The sequence below is a fragment of the Mesocricetus auratus genome, unplaced genomic scaffold (genome assembly GCF_017639785.1).
Source record: "Mesocricetus auratus isolate SY011 unplaced genomic scaffold, BCM_Maur_2.0 Super-Scaffold_100011, whole genome shotgun sequence".
Classification (NCBI taxonomy): Eukaryota; Metazoa; Chordata; class Mammalia; order Rodentia; family Cricetidae; genus Mesocricetus; species Mesocricetus auratus.
The window spans coordinates 6,504,060-6,525,531 of record NW_024429195.1 but is presented as its reverse complement, the minus strand read 5'-3'; the positions used below and the strand labels follow the sequence as shown (position 1 = coordinate 6,525,531).

General features: G+C 45.0%; 1 protein-coding gene across 7 annotated transcripts in view; it reads left to right on the top strand.

Moving 5' to 3' along the window:
• The window catches only part of Med12l (mediator complex subunit 12L), a 307,049-nt gene extending 286,861 nt beyond the window's left edge, over nucleotides 1-20,188 (top strand). For 6 of the 7 annotated variants that reach the window (XM_040754386.1, XM_040754384.1, XM_040754385.1 and 3 more), the window contains 6 exons: nucleotides 2,161-2,250; nucleotides 4,556-4,806; nucleotides 6,491-6,647; nucleotides 9,872-9,967; nucleotides 18,956-19,037; nucleotides 20,063-20,188. In XM_040754386.1, the coding sequence (XP_040610320.1) occupies nucleotides 2,161-2,250; nucleotides 4,556-4,806; nucleotides 6,491-6,647; nucleotides 9,872-9,967; nucleotides 18,956-19,037; nucleotides 20,063-20,115 (729 nt within the window). In that variant the 3' untranslated portion in view covers nucleotides 20,116-20,188. The remainder of the gene's footprint in view (nucleotides 1-2,160; nucleotides 2,251-4,555; nucleotides 4,807-6,490; nucleotides 6,648-9,871; nucleotides 9,968-18,955; nucleotides 19,038-20,062) is intronic. The other variant, XM_040754387.1, reaches the window with a different exon arrangement.
• Nucleotides 20,189-21,472: the final 1,284 nt, after the last annotated feature.

Sequence of the window (21,472 nt, the reverse complement as noted above, 5' to 3'; positions counted from 1 at the left end):
TCATAACACACTCCATGTTGATGTTTTAGTAATCAGAGGAGGATTCAAGTGTTAGACATGCCTTGAGTATGTGTGTGTAACTGCATACATCCAATTTCCCTCTGATCTGAGACGCTGTGGGTATGATCAGCTCCCATTCCTAGGACTCTTGCTTACATGTAGTAGTTGAGTGCTCTTTCAGTCTGTAAACATGGCAATACATACGTGTTTATGAGACACAAAAGCCCAGCACTACTTCAGAGACTTCATATAGTACTAATGTCAAGAACTGTGGTTTGAAGGAATGATGCTAAAAATCTGGGTTTGGTTTAATGGTTTCTCAGCATGAACTTTTGAGGACTAAGACCCATTTGGATCCTTACAGAAGATCAGTTGGGCTCCTCACGACACCAAAGTGGGAATCTGGACAACTGTTCTTAGTTCCAACCATATGGAGATAAGGTTGTATTTAAAGGATTAATGAGAATTCCTTCTTGTGGCCTTACTCTAAAAGGCTAGAGTCTTATTGAAGCTGTTGTATCTAGATACCATAATAGATGCACTCAGAAATTTGTGGTTCATTTAGCTCTTAAGTGAACCGCGTGATTTCTTATTTTGTGTGTGTGTTTCTTTTGTTTTCCTTTTATTTAGTTTTTTTCCCCTACAGTTTTTCCTGAGTATGATCCCCACTCTCTACTCTGCCCAGTCCCTTCCCACCTCCTGTCCTATCTGGATCCAACCCCATTCTGTCTCTCCTTGGAAAACAAACTGGTATCTAAGGGGTAATAATAAAATAAAATATAATGGGATAAGCAAAATCAAACAAATCAGAATGGGGTGAAACAGACAAACAGAAGGAAGAGAGCCCAAGAAGAGTCACAAGAATCAGATGGAGACTCATCCTGTGCACACTCGGGAGTCCCATAAAGGCATACAACCTAAAGCTATTGTGTGTGTGTGACCTATAGGGTAAGAAGAAATAAATTAAATGAAATAAAAATTTAAAAAGCTATGACCCGACCTTATGAGACAAAGAACCTCCAAAGCTGCCACCGCGTTCCTATTTTGTTGGCCATCTGCTGATTTTCATGTTTGGTTTCAGCACCGCATTTAACTACTAACAAAGATACAGTCGTCTTCACATTTGTTACGGGGCAATTATAAGTCTCTGGTCCTTACAGAGTAGGCACCCATGGACGAGTAAGTACTTCAACCATGGCATCACACTTGGAAGCGTCTGCGTGAGGCGGGCGCTCTGGCTTTGGGGTCAGACCACCAGAGTGTAGGCCGCATCTGTGTGGCAGCTCAGGCCTGGCATGAGCTGGAGTCTTAGTGTGGTTAGTACTGGCGTTCCCCTGCCTAAACTGATGCTTGTCCCTTCTCTTGGTTAGAAATGTATTTGCTTCTGCCAAAGCACACTAAAATGTTTTCATGCAACGGTAGGTTAGCACTTTTTTTTTTATTGTGAGACAATAGTAAATGACACAGTAAACTTATTTCTTCCTAATAGTTAAATCTTGAGAAAATCCAGGGATGGTGAGAAACTAGGTTTGTTTTTGTTTTCCCCTGTAAGTATCACAGCAAAAATAGCCTCTGTAACCACAACATAAAGTTCATGTATGTATAAGCTGTCCATCTTGATTAAAATTCTGAAGGCCAGAATATATTAAAACTGATTAACAGATGTAAACTAGTTTTACTCTGTGTGTAATTGATTAGAATTATGTTTGCTGTTGATTTAGAAATTTTTCATTGAGTATAGCTCATTATTAAAATACCCTGTGATTACATGGCTGAATACAGTTTTTAGATCACTGTGGTAACACCTCATTAAGAAGCCCTGGGAATTTTACATGTGATGAGGATATACCATGTCCCCCTCTCTTTCTGCACAGGACAAGGGTGGTGCCTGTAATTGGAGAGTCACACTTCAGAGTCTCTTCCCTCTCCCAGAAAATCATTTGTGCCCTTCCAGTACCTAGAGGGTCATTTGAGAAAGTCTTCACCGAGAGGCTTTGCTGTTGCTAACATTTGCAGTTTGAAGAAGAAGCCAGTAGTCGGCCCACATAGGGAGTGGGTGGGAAACCGCATTAAACACGGTCCAAAATCTGTAAGTTCTGTATTCACAAACTCCTCAAATCAACACTCGCAGTCAGACTTTGTCTTGGTTTTGTCTTCCAGGGCCAGCCAGGGGACCAGGCTGCTCTCTTCACTACGCAAGCACGGCCCTCCCCTCAGCTCCCTCAGTATCCAGGGCTGCAACAAGCTCAGGTACCCACAATCAGGGCGGAAGCAAAGCTGCTTTCTCGGTGCCTTAGTGCTGTGTGTTGGGAGCAGGAGATCTAGGAGGCTGGGCGTCAACTAGGTCTAGACCGTGCTTCACGATTTCAGAGCAGTAATTGGTCTGAAACTACGTCTTAGGACTGACCAGAAAAATTCCTCAATTAGGAATGTAAACTCAGTTTAGACTCCTTGCCTGCCCATGGAAGATGCTGGGGCATTTGGTCCAAGGTGATGGCGCACACCTGTATCATGCACCCGGGAAGCAGAAGCAGGAAGATCGAGGCCAGCCATGCTTAGGTAGTTCAGACCCTGTCTCTGAATAAATACATCAGTTGTTTACCAGTCTCAGAGTATTCATGATATCATGTCTAATGGCATAGCCTGTTACAGAAATTGTGATATTCAAAGACATCTTCCATGAAGGGAAATCACAGAACAAAATAATGGGCCTTTGAGTCAGGTCACAAATTCAACTGCTGTTGAATTGTGTGATACTCTGGGGTCTAGCTTCCTTTTTGGAAGATCAAGGGGAAAGATGTAGGATTCTAGGTGATGTGTGGAATTGACATACTATCACGTACTCAGTAAATGCTCAACCCATGGTGCGCTTATCCACCACCCCTTAGTAGTTTTATTATTCCGGCACCCTTACAGCCTACTCTTTTACACAAAGAAGTCTGTATGACCAGACTCGTGTTAGGGCCGGCAGTTCATTCCATGTATTCAGCTGAAAGGGGAACCATGTTTGGCTGACTCGGGACCTGGGCCTGGGGTCCTATAGGCTGTTGCCTGTCTACTGGCTATCATTACCTTTGTCTTCAGGGCCACAGTTGTTAACCTGCTTTAATAGGTGGTGCTTTGAGGTTCCCGAGAAGAGACAGCGCTCTGTCCAGTGAATTGTCTCTGGTGATCCAGAAAGCTCCATGTTTGTCTTTGACTTCTGTGTCAAGGTTTAGAGGAACAGGTACTTGTTTGAATGGGAAAGCTCACTCCGTTACTGTAATGTTCACTGGGCCATGTTGCCTTGCCTGGCCAACTCTGGAGATGGTGCTGATACTGCTTATGAATGTGTAGCTACCTTGCTGGTTGTTTCTGTATAGAGAGATGCCTTTCTCAGCTCGAAACTAAGCAACCCAACTTAAAAGCCGAATGAATAGTCACTTGTTTTGGACTAGAGGTGTCTGCAAATCATTGCCCAAGCAGTCTATCCTGTGGCTAGATTTCTTGCCTGCAGAGTAGCCATCCACGTGTTTTGAGTCATCAGAGCCTGTATGAACCATGAATTTCAGGTTGGACCTCCTGGGCTCTCCCAGTCCCCGACCTCCCCCCCCCCCCCCGACCCCCGTCCCCAGATTTCTTTCTTTCTTTCTTTTTTTTTTTTTTTAGATATTTTTTATTTTTAAATTTAAATTAGAAACAAGGTTGCTTCACAAGTCAGTTCCAGGTCCCTCTTCGTTTCCCTCCCCTCTTCCCATGCCCTCCCACCAACCCCCCCTAATATCCCCTCATTTCCCCAGGGAGCGTGAGGCCCTCCATGGGGGTGTCCATAGTCTGTCATTTCATCCAGGGCAGGGCCTAGACCCTCCCCCAAGATTCCAGGGTGAGAGTGCATCTCTCATTGTTGGATGGGAGTCCAAATTCCATGTGTATACTCGGGATAAATACTGATTTACTACCCAAGGCTCAATAGATTACCTAGGCCTCCTCACTAACATCCACATTCAGGGGTCTTGATCAGTCCCATGCTGGATTCCCAGGCATCAGTCTGGGATTCAAGAGCTAAACCTTGTCAGGTCAGCTGTTTCTGAGGGTTAAACCAGCCCAGTCTTAACCCCTTTGGCCATCAGTCCTCCCTCTCTGTCACTGGATTTCTTGAGTTCAACTCAGTGCTTAGCCATGGGAGTCTGCCTCTTCTTCCATCAGCCACTGAATGAAGGTTCTGTTTCCCAGACTCTCTGGCCATGGGATTGTAGGCTGGCACTCCCCAGATCTGTATCTAAAATCCATATATATGAGTGAGTACATACCATGCTTGTCTTTTTGTGACTGGGTTACCTCGCTTAGGATGGTTTCTTCTAGTGCCATCCATTTGCCTGCAAATCTCAGGATTCCGTTGCTTTTTTCTGCTGAATAGTACTCCATTGTGTAAATGTACCACATTTTCTCTATCCACTCTTCGGTTGAGGGACGTCTAGGTTGCTTCCAGGTTCTGGCTATTACCAATAATGCTGCTATGAACATACTACGGGTGCTGGTTGGGACCTTGACTTCTTCCTTTGTGCCTCCCCTGCAGACCCTGCCCCAGGGTTACACCATGTACGGAACGCAGCAGCAGCAGACACCTCTGCAACCACAGGCGGCTCCGCAGCAGCAGTCTGGCGGTGGCATGGTCCTTTCCCCCAGCTACAGCTCCAGGGCCTACCCGGCTGCGCACTCCAGCCCGGCGCTGATGGAAAGACTGAGACAGCTTCAGCAGCAGCCGAGCGGCTACGTGCAGCAGCAGGCGTCGCCGTACCTGCAGCCCCCCGTAGCCGGCTCCCAGAGGTGATACCTGTTGAAGTAATTGCAATAGTAAAACCCTCTCGGCCTTGGGTTTGTGACACGTCTTCCAGGCATTTGATAACTGTGACCTTTTTTTTTTTTTTGAGCTCCTATATTTGCTTCCCGACATCTCTTTTTTTGTTTGTTTGTTTTTGTTTTTGTTTTTAATCAACACGCAGTAGAGGTTCCAAATTCTTTCATTCAAGGACGTTACTTTTGACTCACGCCTTCTCTTGTGGGCTGCCTAAGGTTTTCCAGTGTGTTGTTAGTCTAGAGTTCTTTCTTTGCCCCCCCTTTTTTTCTCAAAAGATTTTTTTTTTAATTAAAAGTATCCGAGGAAACCATTGACCGTTGTTAGCAGTGCCTTTACTAGGCTTTGCTAACTGGACCCATGCAGTTTTTTTTTTTCTTTTTGTCATTGTTGTTGCAGTACTAATTATATTTGGTGCCCGACAAAGTTTCGATACAACTTAGTTGTTAACCCTGTCCACCTCAGCGCCGACTCACGGCCGAGCTTCGCCGTTTGGTCCTGATTTAGTGGGTCCCGCCCACACAGGGCGTGTCTATGCTGCCCACTGCTGTAGCCGCTGTCCATGCATTGGCTGACTTTAAACGCATCAAGATTGGCTTCACATTTAGCTCTGCAGGCACATTAGTCACATTCCAAGTGCTCACCGGCCACCCGTGGCCAGCGTGGCTAGCTTTGAGGCTCGTGGTCTCTGTAGAGGACACGGAAGACCTGGCGTTTACGGAAGCCCCGTGCTTCAACTAGATGCTCCGTTCATCTCTTGAAATCCCGTTGTTTTGACCAAGGAACCTTCGGTTTTGTTTAGGCCTAAGATCTGATAATTGCGTAACTAGCCCTAGTGACTAAAGGCCATTTCATTGGACGGCACAGATAAAAATCATTATCATTCATCATATGACCTAGTCCCGTTGGATAGTACAGTTGAGAAAAGTTAGGTTTGTATAGTTCTGCACCATGTAGTGGAGAGGCACTGGGCTCCCACGTGTTACTGTCAGGGACTACCTACATGTCTGCCCCAGGTATTTACTCTCTGAAAATTAGGAAGGTAGATGTAGCACATTGTGGGAAATAAGCTAATTTGTAAAACACACGTTACATTTTGCATTTTTGTCACAAACAGCAGCTTATCAAAGTTCAATAACTTGAGCTTCAGTGCTCAACGATTCTGGTTTCAAATCCCACCTGTGCCATCTGTTTTCTGAGTGACCCTCAGCGATTTCCCTATCTCCATCCCCTGGTTTTTTTTTTTTTTTTTTAAGGTTAGATAATACAACGGCTGACCTCATAGGGCTACATGAGGAATAATGAAATAGCTGTTGGTCAGCCCTTCCACTTGTGGCCTGCCCCAGAGTAAATGTTAACTTAATTCACTTACTGCTAACAACATTTTTTTTAGAAGTAATTTCTGTCTGGTTACTACTTGGCCAAAAAGTAGTATGCTTACTATCTTCTTTCTTTCTTTTTTATTTTTTCTTCTTCTTCAATGTGGTCAGATCTATCTTTTATCTGATCCTCTGGCCTTGTCCCATTTTTAACTGTACACATGATGACTGAACACGAATTGTTTCTTGGTGGATGTGTGTAAGATGCTGGAGGCTCTGATTGACACGTCAATGGTACGCCCGGTTCCTGAACACAAGTTGCATTATTCTTTGCCAGACTGAACCACCAGGCTCTACAGCAGAGCGCTCTGGTGGGCGGGGGAATTGATGCTGTGCTGACTCCCGCACATCCCAACCTCCCCTCGGTGCCCCTGCCTCAGGACCCAATGAGGCCCAGACAGCCGCAAGTTCGACAGCAGCAGAGACTCCTCCAGGTATGGGGCAGGGAGGTGAGGGCAATGCCATCCCTTCCGGTAGTGCAGACCCAGAGCTCTCGTTAATGAAAGGACACTTTAGATTGAAGCAGTGAGTCCCAAGGAGCCCCGTGTGCTTGACACCAGCCACTTAGCTAGTACACTGCAGTTCCAAGAACGAGGAGTTTTCTCGTCAATCTGTACCTGCCAGGCCATGGATGGATGGGCTGGAGGCTCCATTTCCCAAAGCTTTGTGGGGAGGCCCTGTAAATGCCCTAGCTTGAACATGAACCTCTGTTTGCCCAGTCACGAACTGACTAAGGGCCTACAGTTTGAGTACAAAATTTCATCTACAAGAGGGAGAAATAGACGGGAACAAACACTGCTTACAGCCGCTTCCTTGATGTCCTTAACTCTGCTTTTAAGCCACGGGGTTAGAGAAGTAGAGATTGCATAATCTTGAGGGCTCTGTGTTAGACCCCCACCGAGCTACCGTTTGTTTATCCCACACAAACACTCGAGACTGCAAGATAAACATCCCCTCCCCTCAGCAGCATGCTCTTGAGTCTGACCTCCTTGTTCAGGCCAGACTGTGGATGGAAGAAGTGACCCCCAGCTAAAGGGCCCGCCTGGAGTGCACGGGGGCCCTGGGTCTAATCCCCAGCACTGCAGAGAAGAAGGGAAGGCAGACAGGATGATGATGATGTTAAATCTGTGCCAGTTTTTTTTTTTCATCGTTAATGAGCGATGTTTCTGTGTTGGAGACGTCTTGCTAAGACTGGTAAAGTGGACTCTCATTTCCAGTCCAAAGTGAGACGCAGCTTTATTTCATGCGCTCACATAGACACACTGGGAAACGTGCAATCCAGTGGACAGGCAATGTCCGAGGGAAGAGCCGTCTGTGCTCTGCGAGCTAAACAGGCAAGAAAGCTGTCACGCAGAAAGGAGCACAAAGGAAGCTGTGTCTCAACTCATCCCTTGGGATAGAGAAAAGGGAAAAAAAAAATAGTTCCACTAAGAGCTGAAGCCGTAAGCCCAAGGGAAGTTGAAGTCTGAATGTAGTATGATCTACAGAATCGATGGCACCTAAGGATAACAAGGAGAAGTCACGACAAGCCCTCTAGAACTGGGCTCCAATTTATAAGGTGGCCATGACCACATCCTCCCTTTGGATATAATACCTTAAAAGTTATGTGTTATTGATAACATATGGTAGCTGATTTGAATCAGTGTAGCCTACCACTGTGTTCATTGTATAGATGCTATTGTCAAGGTGGGGGAAAAAAAACCCAAAACACAAGAAGCCTACTCTTGACTTTTGTCATTAGTAAAGTGGAAAGATTATTTACCTGTGCACTGAGAATTAAATAAAACAAAAATTCAAGTAAAGCACTGGTTTGATATTATTTCCAGCATTTTTATTAAGACAGCTATTAAACAGAATGATAAGTTCTTAAACCACCCTTCTACAAGTTTGGTAATATTTTTCAGGACAGCTATTTGAATGCCTCTGTTTTTAAGACTTGTTGCCTCCAACTCACCAAGGATCCTTGCTGAGTTGCTCACTTACCACCCTCTGCCTCCCAAGGGCATTTTCAAGGTTGCAAATGAGCCATCTCCTGAGTAGGTAACATGCACCTTTTTCCCTGTTAGCATGCCTGGTAATATCTCTTATCAGCAGTATCTCCCTTGGAGATAAAGAAAGGAAGGTGATTTGTTCCCGTGTCTGAACTACATTTATTCCTGTTTTTATGATTGGCTGTTGGCATTAAAGGGAAAAGTCAGCCACTGAGAAGTTCATCTTTCTGGAAGGGTTTTTGCAGAGAACCAAGTGGGTTGTGGCTTCATATTTGCAGTGCTTCTGATTCTGCCCGCACTGCTTATGTTGAAACTTCTCTGCCTGGGCCTCTGCTGGGATGCCAAATCTACACGCATTGCAGATCTGGGAGTAGCTGTTTATTGTTTTCACTCTTTTAAAAAAAAAAGTCAAATAATTTGGGGAATAATATGCAGACAAAATTGGAAAAAACGTATATTGTGACAATCAAGTCGGGGTCATCAGAATAGGGTATTTGGATGGAGTAATTAAAAGCCACTGAGAGAAAAATACATATTTTGCCTGCCTACCTGGTGCATACATGGTTTCTTCTGTGACTTAGAATCATTTTCCAAGAGCTGTGTATTTGAGCCGGCTTAGTCTGGACATGCTTTCTAGTTCCATGTGGTAGTTTTATCTCAAGATTTCTATGGGCTAGTTTTATATCCTGTAAAAAATAAAAATAAAAATGGGCTCCTCAGGGGTCCCCCAAATATCACAGAGAAGATAATTGCTGCTTGTTGCTTGTGTTACCTGGCAGAGTGAGATATAGGGAGCTCGTGGGTGGCCAGGCAGAGGATGAGAGAGAAGCTGTAACAGTTAAGTGCACAGAATGTCCCTGGACAGTGAGCACCGGCTACCACACAATGTACATTTCTGTCAGTGGCTGTCTGATGTGACAGTGACCCCTTCAGATTGTAGCCGAAAGACCGCCTTTACTCCATGACGTCACAGCCTTCATTAACATATCATAGCATCCTCACAGCTCACTGCCAATGTGTTTGGGTATTTCTGGCATAAAGAAACGTTATCCCACCGCCAGTTACTTAAAAACATCACGATAGTTAAGGTGAAGTGCTTCAGACTAGAAAATAACCACCCCACCACCACCACCACTCCCATCCCCACTGCGCCCTGTGTGTGTCTGCTTATTATTCCCTGTACTCTGTATTGTTGATTTGGAGCATAACCCCACCTGTCGACACACCTGGCATTACGAGAGGCGCGTGCCACAGCAGTAGAGCACTTGCCCAGGATGCATGAGGCCCTGGGTTGAACGATGAGCACTAGGGGGGAAGCAGTCTATGGTAAGGCAGTGTGCCGTGCTGCAGCAGCCTTCTGCATCTTGCCTTTTCCATGCATCATTTATCTCGTACCTACTTCAGCCCCATTTCATAAGCTATCTAGTGGACAGCACAGCCGGGGGCGGGGGGGGAGGGTGGCTGGATACACAGCCCCTGTTTTCTTAAGTACACGACGCAGGGCTCAGACAATGCAAGACAGTCACCTGTGCCACATTGCTGAGCCTGTGCCCCCCACCGTTTCGCTGTAGTGGGATAGATAAAAATGCGCATCAGTAAACACGGTTCAGATGTGTCTCCGCCCACAATTTCAAGGGTCAACCGTGATCTTCTTTCTTTCTTTCTAGATGCAGCAGTCCCAGCAGGCCCCCCAGCCCCAGCAGCCCTCACAGCCCCAGAGTCAGACCCTTGGTCTCCAAGCAATGCAGCCCCAGCAGCCTTTGGTAAGGGCCTGGTGTTTTGCAACAGGGATATGGGCTTTTCCTTCAAAGCAGATGCCGTGGTCCTGAGTCATGAAATTTTAAAAGTGAAACAGTCAGAATGTACCCAGCCAGCTCCCGTATCCCTCTGTCAGGGTTTTGTTGGTTTAGTAGTTGGCATATTAGTTATTTGTTCTTTAATGAATAGTTAATAGACACTAGTAAACGTTTCAATATGCCACAAACATTGTGCTTTAATGAATAACACTATTTTACTTTTTGGAAAACAAATTGCAGAGCATTCAATGGATTAAAAACCTTACCAGTGAGACATTAGAACACTTTCTATAAACAGTAAAGAATGACTTCATATATATGTAAAAGATTATCTCACTTAGATATTTTTTGTAACATTCTTAGAGAGCATGAAAGTCCCTCGTAAAATATGGCCTTAATAATGAAACCAAATCTGTTTTTATCCAGTTAGCATTTTCTGCAAGAATTTGCACATTGTTCAGAGTCTGCAGTCCACGCTTCTTTAACTTTTCAGATTGAATTTGGGAACACGTACCTAATGCAGATGTTTTGAAAGCTGCAGTGATTTTTTTTTCAATGCCTTGTTCTCTGTTTTGCCTGAGGCTTGTAGGTTGCTGTCCTCCTGGGACCCTGGGAAGCACCAGTGTAGGAGGAGGTTGTCACCACCATGGGGACTTGAAAACCAGCTTCACAAATCTGTCATGAAGAAAAGTAGCCTGGAAGCCATGGCAGCACATTAGCAAGGGTCTATGGAATTACCTGGTTCAGCCTGGACCCAAGCAGGAGTCTCCAGTGATATCAGCCTAGGAGGGAGCCCCCTAGTGTATAGCACCTGCTGCTTTGGTGGGCTGAGTCATCCCAATTTTTTTTAGTTCCTTTATGCCAAGATTCTAGCTTCTCCAGTTTTGAATATTTTTGTTTTAAAAATGTTTATGACATTCATTGCAATCTACTTTGATAATTTTGTTTGTTTGTTTTAAGTAGAGGTGGTATGAAGCTTGCCCCTTTGTTATCAGGAGCCTAAAGCTGGCTTTTTAGAAATGAAAAAAAAAAACCAAACAAACAAAAAACAAAAGACAGCAACAGCAAAAACAAAAAACAAACCAAAAAAAAAAAAAAAAAAGACCTCCAGATGGAATACTTCTCATAGGTCCAGCGTTCGACTCAGAAGTTAGTTCTAACTGGTTTTTGACATGGCTTCAAGCCCACAGAAAGGTTGTAAGAACAGTACAGAGAAGCTGCCTGGACCTTTTATCTGGAATCAGTGCCTTTATCCACATCTGCTTTATGATGCACTCTCGTCCTCGGATTTCTCCTGGTCCCCACATACCATATGTATATATGCCATAGCCATGTGCCTCTTTAAAGCTAAGTATCCTAAATATTTCAGCTTGTTTGTCTTCTTTTCCCTTAGAGCAAGACGGATGGGGTTGTAGTTCAGTGGGCAGAGTGCTTGCCCCTCGTGAGTGAGGGCTGGGTTGGATCCTTAGTGTGGCAAAGCAAGCAAACCCACAAACACAGGACTCCCTGGTTGTGATTTCTGAAGTCAGGAAGTTGAGCACGGGTGCGATGTTGTGATGTGTCAATGTGTTTTCGGGGATCACTGCCGTGGGGGCCCAGTGTCCTCCACCGCCTGCGTTTTCCTGACTCCGCACCATCATACACTGTTTAAATTCCGTGTCTCCCTTTCCGGTGTGGGGTTCACAGCAGTCCTACATGCCCCGCACTTTGTCTCAGTGATGATGGGGCAGTTATTCATTTTCCAAATGTTGCTCCGCCCCATGTCTGTATTGAAGAGACGCTGCCCTCCCCGACCAGTACATCACAAGCGTATTCATATAGTCGCCGTGGAGGTGGCGCCTGGTAGTTTCCCACCACAAAGTTACCAACTGCTCGTTTTTAAGTGATGTGTGGGAATGGTTTGATCCCATCTCTCCTCCTGCCCCTCAGACACTCACCCACCGGTGCTGGCAGTGGCTAACTGCCCTTTTCCATGTCTGCCGTAGGAGAAAAACGCTTGCTTTCAAATGTCGCCGTTTGTTTTTTACTGATGGTATTCTACTCAAAGGAAGAATTTCCCCTTTGTTGCTTGTCTATCTTTAAGTCGTGTTTCAAACACAAGGAAAGGCTTTTAAAAGGTTTTGTTGGTTTTGATTGTCTGTGCATTTGCGCGTCTGAGCGTTGGGTTGTGCGTTGGAGTGCGCAGAGACTGGAGATAAAGGCAGTTATGAGCTGCCTGAAGGGACCTGGGTGTTGAGAGCTGAACTCAGGTCACGCAGAAGAGCTTAATGCTGAGCCATCTCTCCATCCCCAGAAAGCATGGATGAAAAGCGAAATCTAGCATCTGACCCCTTTGATTTTTAAAAAAATTTGCCACCACAAGGAGCTGTTTAAGTTCTCCTTCCAACTTCAATATAGCATCAGTTAGATGAGATTTGCCGATTTAAAAATCTTTCCTAAGGCTGAAGATGTTTAGTGGCGGGGAGCCCTTGCCCAGCATGCATAAGACTCTGGGTTTGATCCCCAAGACTGTAAAACAATAAAAGCTGTTCTTTCTGTTGAGTAGGTTATTATGTCAGGCAAAGAAAAATGTCAGGGTAGCGTCAGTGTTTTCTTTCTGTACACGACACCTTCTAAAGGTGTTTTGACAGAAAGCCAAAGTTTCTGCAGAAAGCTCATGTTGAGAATTTGGAACATCTGATGTTGAGTGGGAGAATCCTAAATCTTTATCCTAAAGTAAAACAGAGACCCTCAGGCTGTGGTTTGTGTGTTGCTAACAGTATTATGTGTGTGACACTGATGGAAGTAACTATCGCATAATTATGCCTTTCTAGTGATTTATGATGCAAATGAAGCCTTTAATATCAGTGTAAGGAGCCCAAAAATTTGATAATGGTAACTTGTATAGCTAGTAATTGCTAACGAGAAAATGATTGTACAGTACTATTTGAACAAAAACACAAACTTTAAATTTAGAGCTACAATTATTATTGAATATATGATAACTACTGCATATTTTAAGCTCGTGATTCAGATATGTAATTAAATGAAATATGCATGCTGTGTTCCTCACAAATAATAAAATTCACATATTTAAATTACCTATAGTTATTTATATTTAATCTATGTTTTTTCTTACAATGGAACTTTAAACATCCAGTTACACAAATATATGGCTGCCACCCTGAGATGTGTCATTGTTACTTTAAAGAACAATGGCTTTAGGAGCTGAGGAGATGGCTCATTTGGGAACGTCCTTGTCACAAAAGCAGGAGAACACGACTTCAGATGTCCAGCACCTACTTGCAAAAAGCTAGGCATGGCGGTATGTGCCCAGAACCCCAGCACTGGGCAGGTGGAGACAGCAGGATTGCCAGAGCTCACTGGCCCATCAGCCCAGCCATTGGCAAGCAACAGGTTCACTGATGGCAACTGTAGAGAAATACAGGGGAAACGTGATAGAGGACAGCCATGATGTTGACCTCCGTCCTCTGCATTTGCGCTTGTTTAGGGAGTGGGTTGGCGTTTGGGTGAGAGATTCTCTCCTACCTGTTACTAAATATTAGCTCAGTTAATATGTGGGTGTGGTATATGATGTCTCGGTTGTTTTTCTGTTGCTGTGAAGAGACACCATGACGAAGGCAACATAGAGCAAAGCGTTTCTCTGGGGACACGCACACAGTCCCTGAGGCTGAGTCTAGGGCCCTCATGGTGAGAGCTGAGCGCTAACACCCGATCTGCCCGCCAGAGGCCGGAAGAGAGCACAAGACTGGGTATGGCATGGGCTTTGGAAGTCTCAAAGCCCAGTAAACGTATCTCCTCCAAAAAGGCCACCACCCCTCCTAATTCTTCATAAACAGTCCACCGACTAGGAATCAGCCATTCAAATATGTGAGCCTATGGAGACCAGTCTTATTCAAACCACATTTGAGAAATATAAAAGGATTTGTGGAAGGTATAGCATTAGCTCTGTTCATAGCGTGTGCTGGATGGCAGTACCGAATGCCTTAACTGTAGAAGTTCCTTTGTGTAAGGTAAACGAAGACACTTCATTCTGTTACTAAACTGTATTTGTAGGCCTAGAAGGAAATTTTCTTTTAACCTCCCAGTTGTAGTTTGAAGCAGCAATAGAGTTGTGCGAAATCATTGAAGACAGCCCAGTGACTTCTCTAGCACTGAGGCCATAGCTCATCAAAGGGAATACTCAGACCACAGTTCTGTAAATATTTAACTGAGCTATCGTGTGTAAAGAACGTGGAGACGTAATAAGGATTTCTAAGGCAGTACTGGTGATTTTTAATGATATAGATTGTGTTTGACCCACCATTGGCTTCACACGCTACCTTCCCAAGGGCTGAGCAGGTAATTCAGACCATGAAAGATGACAGTTTTCCTCGTTTTGCTCCTGAGAAAGTGATTTCAGAGAAATTAAATTCTTTGTTAATAGTAATTTAATGGAGATACATAGTGGGTGTTTACATTTTTTTCCTTTTTAGAAGAATGATTTAAATTCTTACTGAGAAACACAGTATTGTTTCAATAGAGATCAATCTCTCATAATTAATCCAAGCAGGAGTTATAGCACAGGGAGAAAATGGTGTGTGTGTGTGTGTGTGTATGAGTGTGTGTGAGTCTTAGGATGGGCAAGGAAGCTTAACATGTTCAGATCTAAGTTCAGTTTCAGCATTAGAAATTGTAGGATTATAGGAATGTTCACATCATAATTCTTTCTTAGGTACACTTTATACAGTACGCTTGGGTACCTATGCTATATATGTATTTATTTATTAGTTGTGAGCCTTTAACAATGGAGTCTTCTCTTTACCATTAACACCTCCCCCTTTGAGACAGGGTCCCACATAGTTCTGGCTGTCCTGGATTTCACTAGCTCAGGCTGGCCTCGAGCTATCAGAGATGCCTGCTTCCGCCTCCGCAGTGCTGGGATTGAAAGTAGGTGATGACACTGGATACACACATACTTTTAAATTATTGTGATGATGTAGTTGTGTTTTTCAGTTGCTGAACAGTTCCTCGGCTGTTAAAAAAATTGGACTGTGACTGTTGCCAATTTCAAAAATAGTACTGTTAAAGGTATTTTGGTATGTATTCTATACCTCTTTCCGGTTGCCTCGTAATAGAAAACAAATGTGAAACTATTCTTTAACTACTCGTGTAGGTCAATGACAAGGACACAAGGTCTCAGCAATTTTAAGGCGGGAAAAATTCACAAATTTCCCCTGTGATGACTTTCACTGCGAGTCTCTATTTCTAAATGCCTTGGATTCTATTCATAATAACCATCTCTTGTCCCGGGCCTGCTCTCCCATCCAGTTCCTGTCTTTGGAGAAGAGGGTGGTGAGCTGGATGTTGAGGAGAGGTGAGCTCGGACCCCTCCAGGGTTCTGACTGATGCTGCCTGAAGGGAGGAGTAAGTCGCAGTCGCCGCCCTCCCGGTGACTTGCCCTGCTGCTCCCTGTGGGCCGGAGGTGCAGTGGAATCCAGTAAGTTCTGATTCGGTGTGCTCAGTAGAGGCCAGCGCCCTGTCAGGTGTTAGGGAGCCCGCCATGCAAGGGCCAAGTGTGCTTTGACACCAGGGGACAGGGGACAGCAGGAAATGGCTGGCGGGCAGGGCTGTACGTGGCGGGCAGCATGCAGTGGCTGCATATTTCTAGTTGCAGAGCGTCAGACGTTGTTGTGGTTTGCTAGGACTGTTGTACGAGCTGCATGAGCTTAGGTCGCTTAAAAGCGGGGATGTTCTTCCTCCCTGTTCCCGCGGAACCGGGAGTCAGCGATGTTGGTCCCGTCTGCGGGTTGGTGGGCGAGCCTGCCCCACAGCTCTGCCCCAGCCTCTCCGCGCACTAGCTGTCTTAGCGGCCAGGCTCTGCTTCCTCGTCACGTGGCTGACCCACTGTTTGCCCCATGTGCCCACGTGTCCCTTCCTATGAGAAGACCTCTCTCCTGTATTAGACTCCATTATGACAAAGTTCATGCGGACTTGGACTTGGTTCCTTCTGGAAAGGCTCTCTCCCTCTCTCTCCAAGGGAGGTCACAATCGGAGGTCCTGGGCTTTAGGACTGTAGCTTTTTTATTCTGAATGATATAGTTGAAGCCTTAACGGAGATCAAGAGATAGACAGATTTGGGGAGCCTCTGGTGGAAAGCTTAAACGTAAGTGATCTTGAAAGGCAGGATCTGATCTGTTGCCTTTCGGCTATTACCTCCGTTGGTCTCCTTTAGTTGGCGCCATCAGCTGGGGCATGGTAGGCAGTGACTACCAAAACCCTTGGCCAAGTTGATCCCTGTAATAAAGTGTCTTTAAGGTCAATTCTGCCTTAGGACAGAAATCATCTCTTCTTTAAGCTGTCATCAGGAAACGTTTCTGGGAAATGAAATGAAATGTTAAGAAACGCCCACGACCCTCAGTTACGTGTGCTAACAACTTAGAATCCATGCTGTGTCCTTTGTCTTCTGTGAAGGGAGGACAACTAGCAGCGACTCTGCCCTTTCTGGGGAAGTGGGTCTGGTATCTCAACCTTTGTCATAATTGAAGCCACTGACGTACAATCTTTTTAAAGTTTATATGTTATGATTAAATTACTTTTGACTACACTTGACAGGTATAGCTCATCTTTTCCTTCAAGCTGCTTTCAACATTTAAGAAGATAATATTCACCCCATGCTACTAAAACTTTTCATCTTATGATGTCTTTAATCAGATGACCTGAAATACGGTGGTCCTTAGGTGAGGGTCCTATTGTATTGAATTTTGCCTTTCAAAAATACACATGACAGCTGCCTTAGTTAATAATTACTGTAACTTTGACCAGCAGCCACAGGCAAAAATAGCATACTGGTCTTCTTCAAGAAACTCTTTTGTTCTATTCAGAGAAACGGAGATGATTCTCAGAATGCCCTTGGGATTCAGAATCCAGATGACACAGCGCACATCTGTATCGTGAGAGTATTAGCAGTAATGACTCATACTCCTTTGTATTCGTTGCCCGAATTCAAATACTACTGAAAATGCAAGAGTAATCAGCCAGAGATGACAAGAGCAGACATCCGGCTCTTTCCATGTGTTCTATATAAAGCAACCATGTGGATGCTTGACTTCAGAAGTACAATGGGGATAGGACTTGGGGAGGGGGGTGTAAAAGCCAGCCCTACGTGGCATGGTGAGAGTTATCCTTTGCCACACACGGAATTCCAAAAGTACCTGTCCCAAACAGTTTTGAACAAATTTAGGATATTCAACCCTACATCAGATTAAGCATGGCAGTATGTGCTTATAATGCCTGGTATAGTGCCTGGCATGTTGAAAGAATTGTTAAGTAGGATTCTGCAAAAGTATAGAAAGAGTTGAATTAAAAAAAAAAAGTACTTACCTTATGACTTTCCCCTATTAAGGAATGCTTTTTAGTCTGTTTCCCCAAAACTGTATTGGAAATGGCATATCAGCTTTTGGTGTCATACACACTTAAGAGTCAGCTTGGCAACGCCTTCTAAATTAAACTTTCAGTTATATTCGAATTTCAGACAAGCAGTTAGCGAAAGAGTTATCTCAAATCTTCTGTTGGGCTGCTTGGACTCAGTGCAGTTTTGTCACATGAAATATTAAATATTAGTGAAGTAAAAATTATCCATTGCTTATCCAAAATTAGCATCTAGCTGTGTGGTCTGAATTTTTATTCCCTACACCGCTAACAATCCTAGGCTACTTTCGGGTCCTACCGAGGATCTCCAAGGAAGACACAATCATGTTGCATTCACAGTTCTCATTGAGAATGGTCTTTTTTTTAAAAAAAGACTCCTCAGAGGTGTGAGCCAGGCCAAGGAAAAGCAACTCAAACGTGTTGCGGGCCTATCAGGCCTCTAAGCCTCCTGGAGGCAGACAGAGTGGAGATGGAGAGAGCCGGGCTACCTCGGCCTCCGTGCCCTGGATACGTTTGGCCAGCAGAGAGCTGCTGTTGGAAAGGCCTGCAGAGGAAGGCTGAGCTTCACGGAGCTCCCTCCTTCCTAGCCGGGTTCTGCCCCTACCATTCCGTCCCCTGGGGTGCTCTCTAGGGTGCTGTGCCAACCTGCTCAGCGCTTCTCCGCAGAGAGACTAGCAACCAGCACAGACTGGGGTCAGTGGGAGGGGACCAGCACTGTGCATGACTAAGAGTGGGGGAGGCTTGTTTCAGAGCATCCCGATTGTTTCCAGGCAGCAAGAGGGTAGCCAAGGAAGACAGAAGGGAAAACGGGAAAGAGCACCGGTCTGGCATCTGCAGTTAAGGGATGACACAGTACGGCCGGGGATTGCAATAAAAAAGAATGTTTTCGTCTACCAAATACTGGTCCATCCCCCTCCACCCTTGGACGCCTGCCACAGTTTCTCATGTGAGCTTGAGGGAGAGAACTGCGGCGTGAGTCCCTGGTATCATACTTCTGGTCTTCCCTCACACAGCACTAGGAGAAGCCCCTAGACCCCTCAAGTTGGAGCTCCTGGTGTCCAGCCCTGCTCGCCCTGCCCGCCCTGCCCTGGCTGTCAGGTGGAGGCCAAGGCCCAGATGAGGCTACACCAGTGCATGCTCTGCCTCCCAGGTTCCGCTCTGTCCATGTGGCCCCTTGGCGTTGGGCAGATCTCCACACCAGACGACTCTCCCATTTTGCCTGAGAGAGGCTCAGGCTGTTGGGATCGGCCGGCGAAGCATGAGATAGCAGTGGCCCTCGAACAAGTAGGGCCGCCTCCTCCGTAGTGTGCACTTCGAGACTCAAAAAAAAAAAAAAAAAAAAAAAAAGCAAATGCCCACACGAAGGGCACTGCGTACCAACTGCGTAATGAGTGCGCTGTGGGCAGGGGCAAGCTTCTCCACACTGGGCATGATGAGCCTTCTCTCTTTAAGCACGCTGATAGTGGGTTAGACAGCCCAAGGTGCAGCCCGGGCCTTGCGTAGCACGGAAACGCTGATTCAGGCTTCCCCTTGTTGCAATTGCAGTTCCCCAGGCAAGGCTTGCAGCAGACCCAGCAACAGCAGCAGACAGCCGCCCTGGTACGACAGCTCCAGAAGCAGCTTTCTAGTAAGTACCTCGCGTGGAGCTGGGGGAGACCTGGGAATCAGCAGCCACAAGCCTGAAGGACGCAGCGGTGAACTCCTCAGAAACCGCGCTGTGTCCTCTGCACCCAGTGCTTTAGTGCAACCGCACTGTGTCCTCTGTTTCATTGCGCTCTTGGCAATAAAGTTTGCTTTGAGTCAGGGGGGCGGAGCTAGCCACTGGCTGGTGAGAATTAACCATAGAGGTTTTGGAGGACTGGAGACAGGAGACAGGAAGTAGTGGGGGGAGGGCAGAAAGAGATCACGGCCCTTTGGGGTTGAACAACTGGAGAGGAGGTCACTGGTAGCTTCTTCTGCTTCCCTGATTATTCAGGTTCTAACCCCCAGTATCTGATTCCTGATCTTTTTGTCGATAAACAATAATTAGATAAACTCTCCAGTACCATTTTTAAGTATGTTTCTCCTTGAAATAGAATTAAATCACTTTCCCTCCTCCCTTTCTTCTGTTCTGGCATACATGAGAATTTTTTAGTCTTCCAATTAGCCTTGCTTAATTTTGGTTACATGAAGTAAAATAAAAAAAAATTTCCTACCTGTTGCTTAGTAGGTATGCTCTATTAAATAATCTGTGATTAAAACAATAAAATAGTGAGATTTTAGAGCTAAAATTCTTGCTGAGAATACAGCCCGGGAGGTAGAGATTGTCTTTGTAGTATTCAGAATCAGTCCTGAGGAGATGCGTGTGGCTCTGAAGAGTGTGTCTGCTTGCTCCACTGTCTACCGTAGGCTGGAACACAGCTCTTGAACACTTTTGATGAGTCAGTGCCTGTAATCCCAAGGTCTGGTGTTGACAAGTGTGAGAGATTCTCACATGGAGCTGGCCCCTGTGCAGAATACATTTGTTCATACTTTGTGACTATTGGCCCAGGGTTAGCCATTTGGTCTGTACCCCCATCACGGGAGGCTGTCCCCGAGAGGAGCGCCAGCGAGGAAGTGTTATCTGCCAGCACAAGCTTGCCCCTGTAACTGTTAACTTTGCTTTTCCCCCAGGTAACCAGCCACAGCAAGGAGTGACTCCCTGTGCGCATCCCTCACACTTTTGAGTCTGAAAAAGAAGACGTGACGTTTATGTTTGCACTGAAAGACAGAAAATCAAATCTAGTAGTTATCATACGACATCTCCTTTTGGTCTTTTGAGTTATTTATGCTTCCCTATTTTATGCTACATTTCACGCAGAGGTATTTAAATAAGTAACGACGTTGTGGTTAGGTTTTTATCATATTCAAAGTAGGTTTCACAATGGGGATCGTGCAGGCCTACTCCAGATAGTGTGGTAGCAGACCTTTTGAAACTGGTGCTTTTTTATCTCATATTTACATAAAGAATGAATCATGGTAGGTTTAAATATTTATGTATTAATTAATGATTTTTTTTTTAAACCTGTGGTGGACCAAACCACTGCTTTGAAAGATGTGGAGGTTCTCACAGGAGTGTGACACAGTCACCCTTTCCTCACCTGTGAGGGTGGGGCGAACGCTTATTTACACCATTCTCATTTGAAATGTTGATCATTTCGTAAGCACTTTATAAACTTGGTTGACATTTATGAAGGACTTTGCTTTGCTTTTGTCGTGGTCCAAAGGTGCTGAGACATGGTTGGGTAGTACTTCCCGTTTCTTCAGGGCCTCTGCGAGAGCCGCCCGCCCTGAGATATGCCGGGGAGACTCTTAGAAGTGACTGCACTCAGCTTTGTTTCCAGTGGCAAGATCTTGCACCCCATTCTTCATGAAGGCACAGCATGTAACCGCTGGAGGCCGGAAGAGCCACGGTGGAATCAGTTCATTTACTGACTGCCAGTTTTGGTGAAAATAACTGTCCAGTTTTTGGTTCTTCAAGAACCTCATGCCAACTTGAGAGGAAAAAAATTAAAACAAGTCTCACAGCTGGCCTTAGATTCTACTGTGCTTAGACTTGACACGGTTTCCAGAGAGTCTGGCTCCACAGTCCAGAAGGCTCTGGTACTCATCCAAGGTGTACTTACTGTTAATTTTGTATGGTAAGTATTTGCTATTTTGAATTTAATTATTAATGTCGGTGTCCGTCTTGGTTGTGTATTGCTTACACTGTATAAAACTGGAGCAAAAAGCACAAGAAAATTATACATCAAATTTATTATAAAGAGATAGTAACTATTTTAATTTTGTTTCAAGTATGTGGTAATTTGCTCCTATTAGAGTGAAAAATACAGTAAAATTATGATCGGTTTGTGTAACTTAAGAATATTCCATATAATATTTTTTTAGAATTAGATGCATAAAATTTTGAATGTGAAAATTGCAGGGCATTTTAAGACACGTGTAGGGTCCTCCCGTATTCTTTGTTGGGTTCATTTTCTTTTTGCTATATGATTTCACAGGTAGTGTAGTCAAGCATACTGTGACTAGATTGTCTATGAAAAG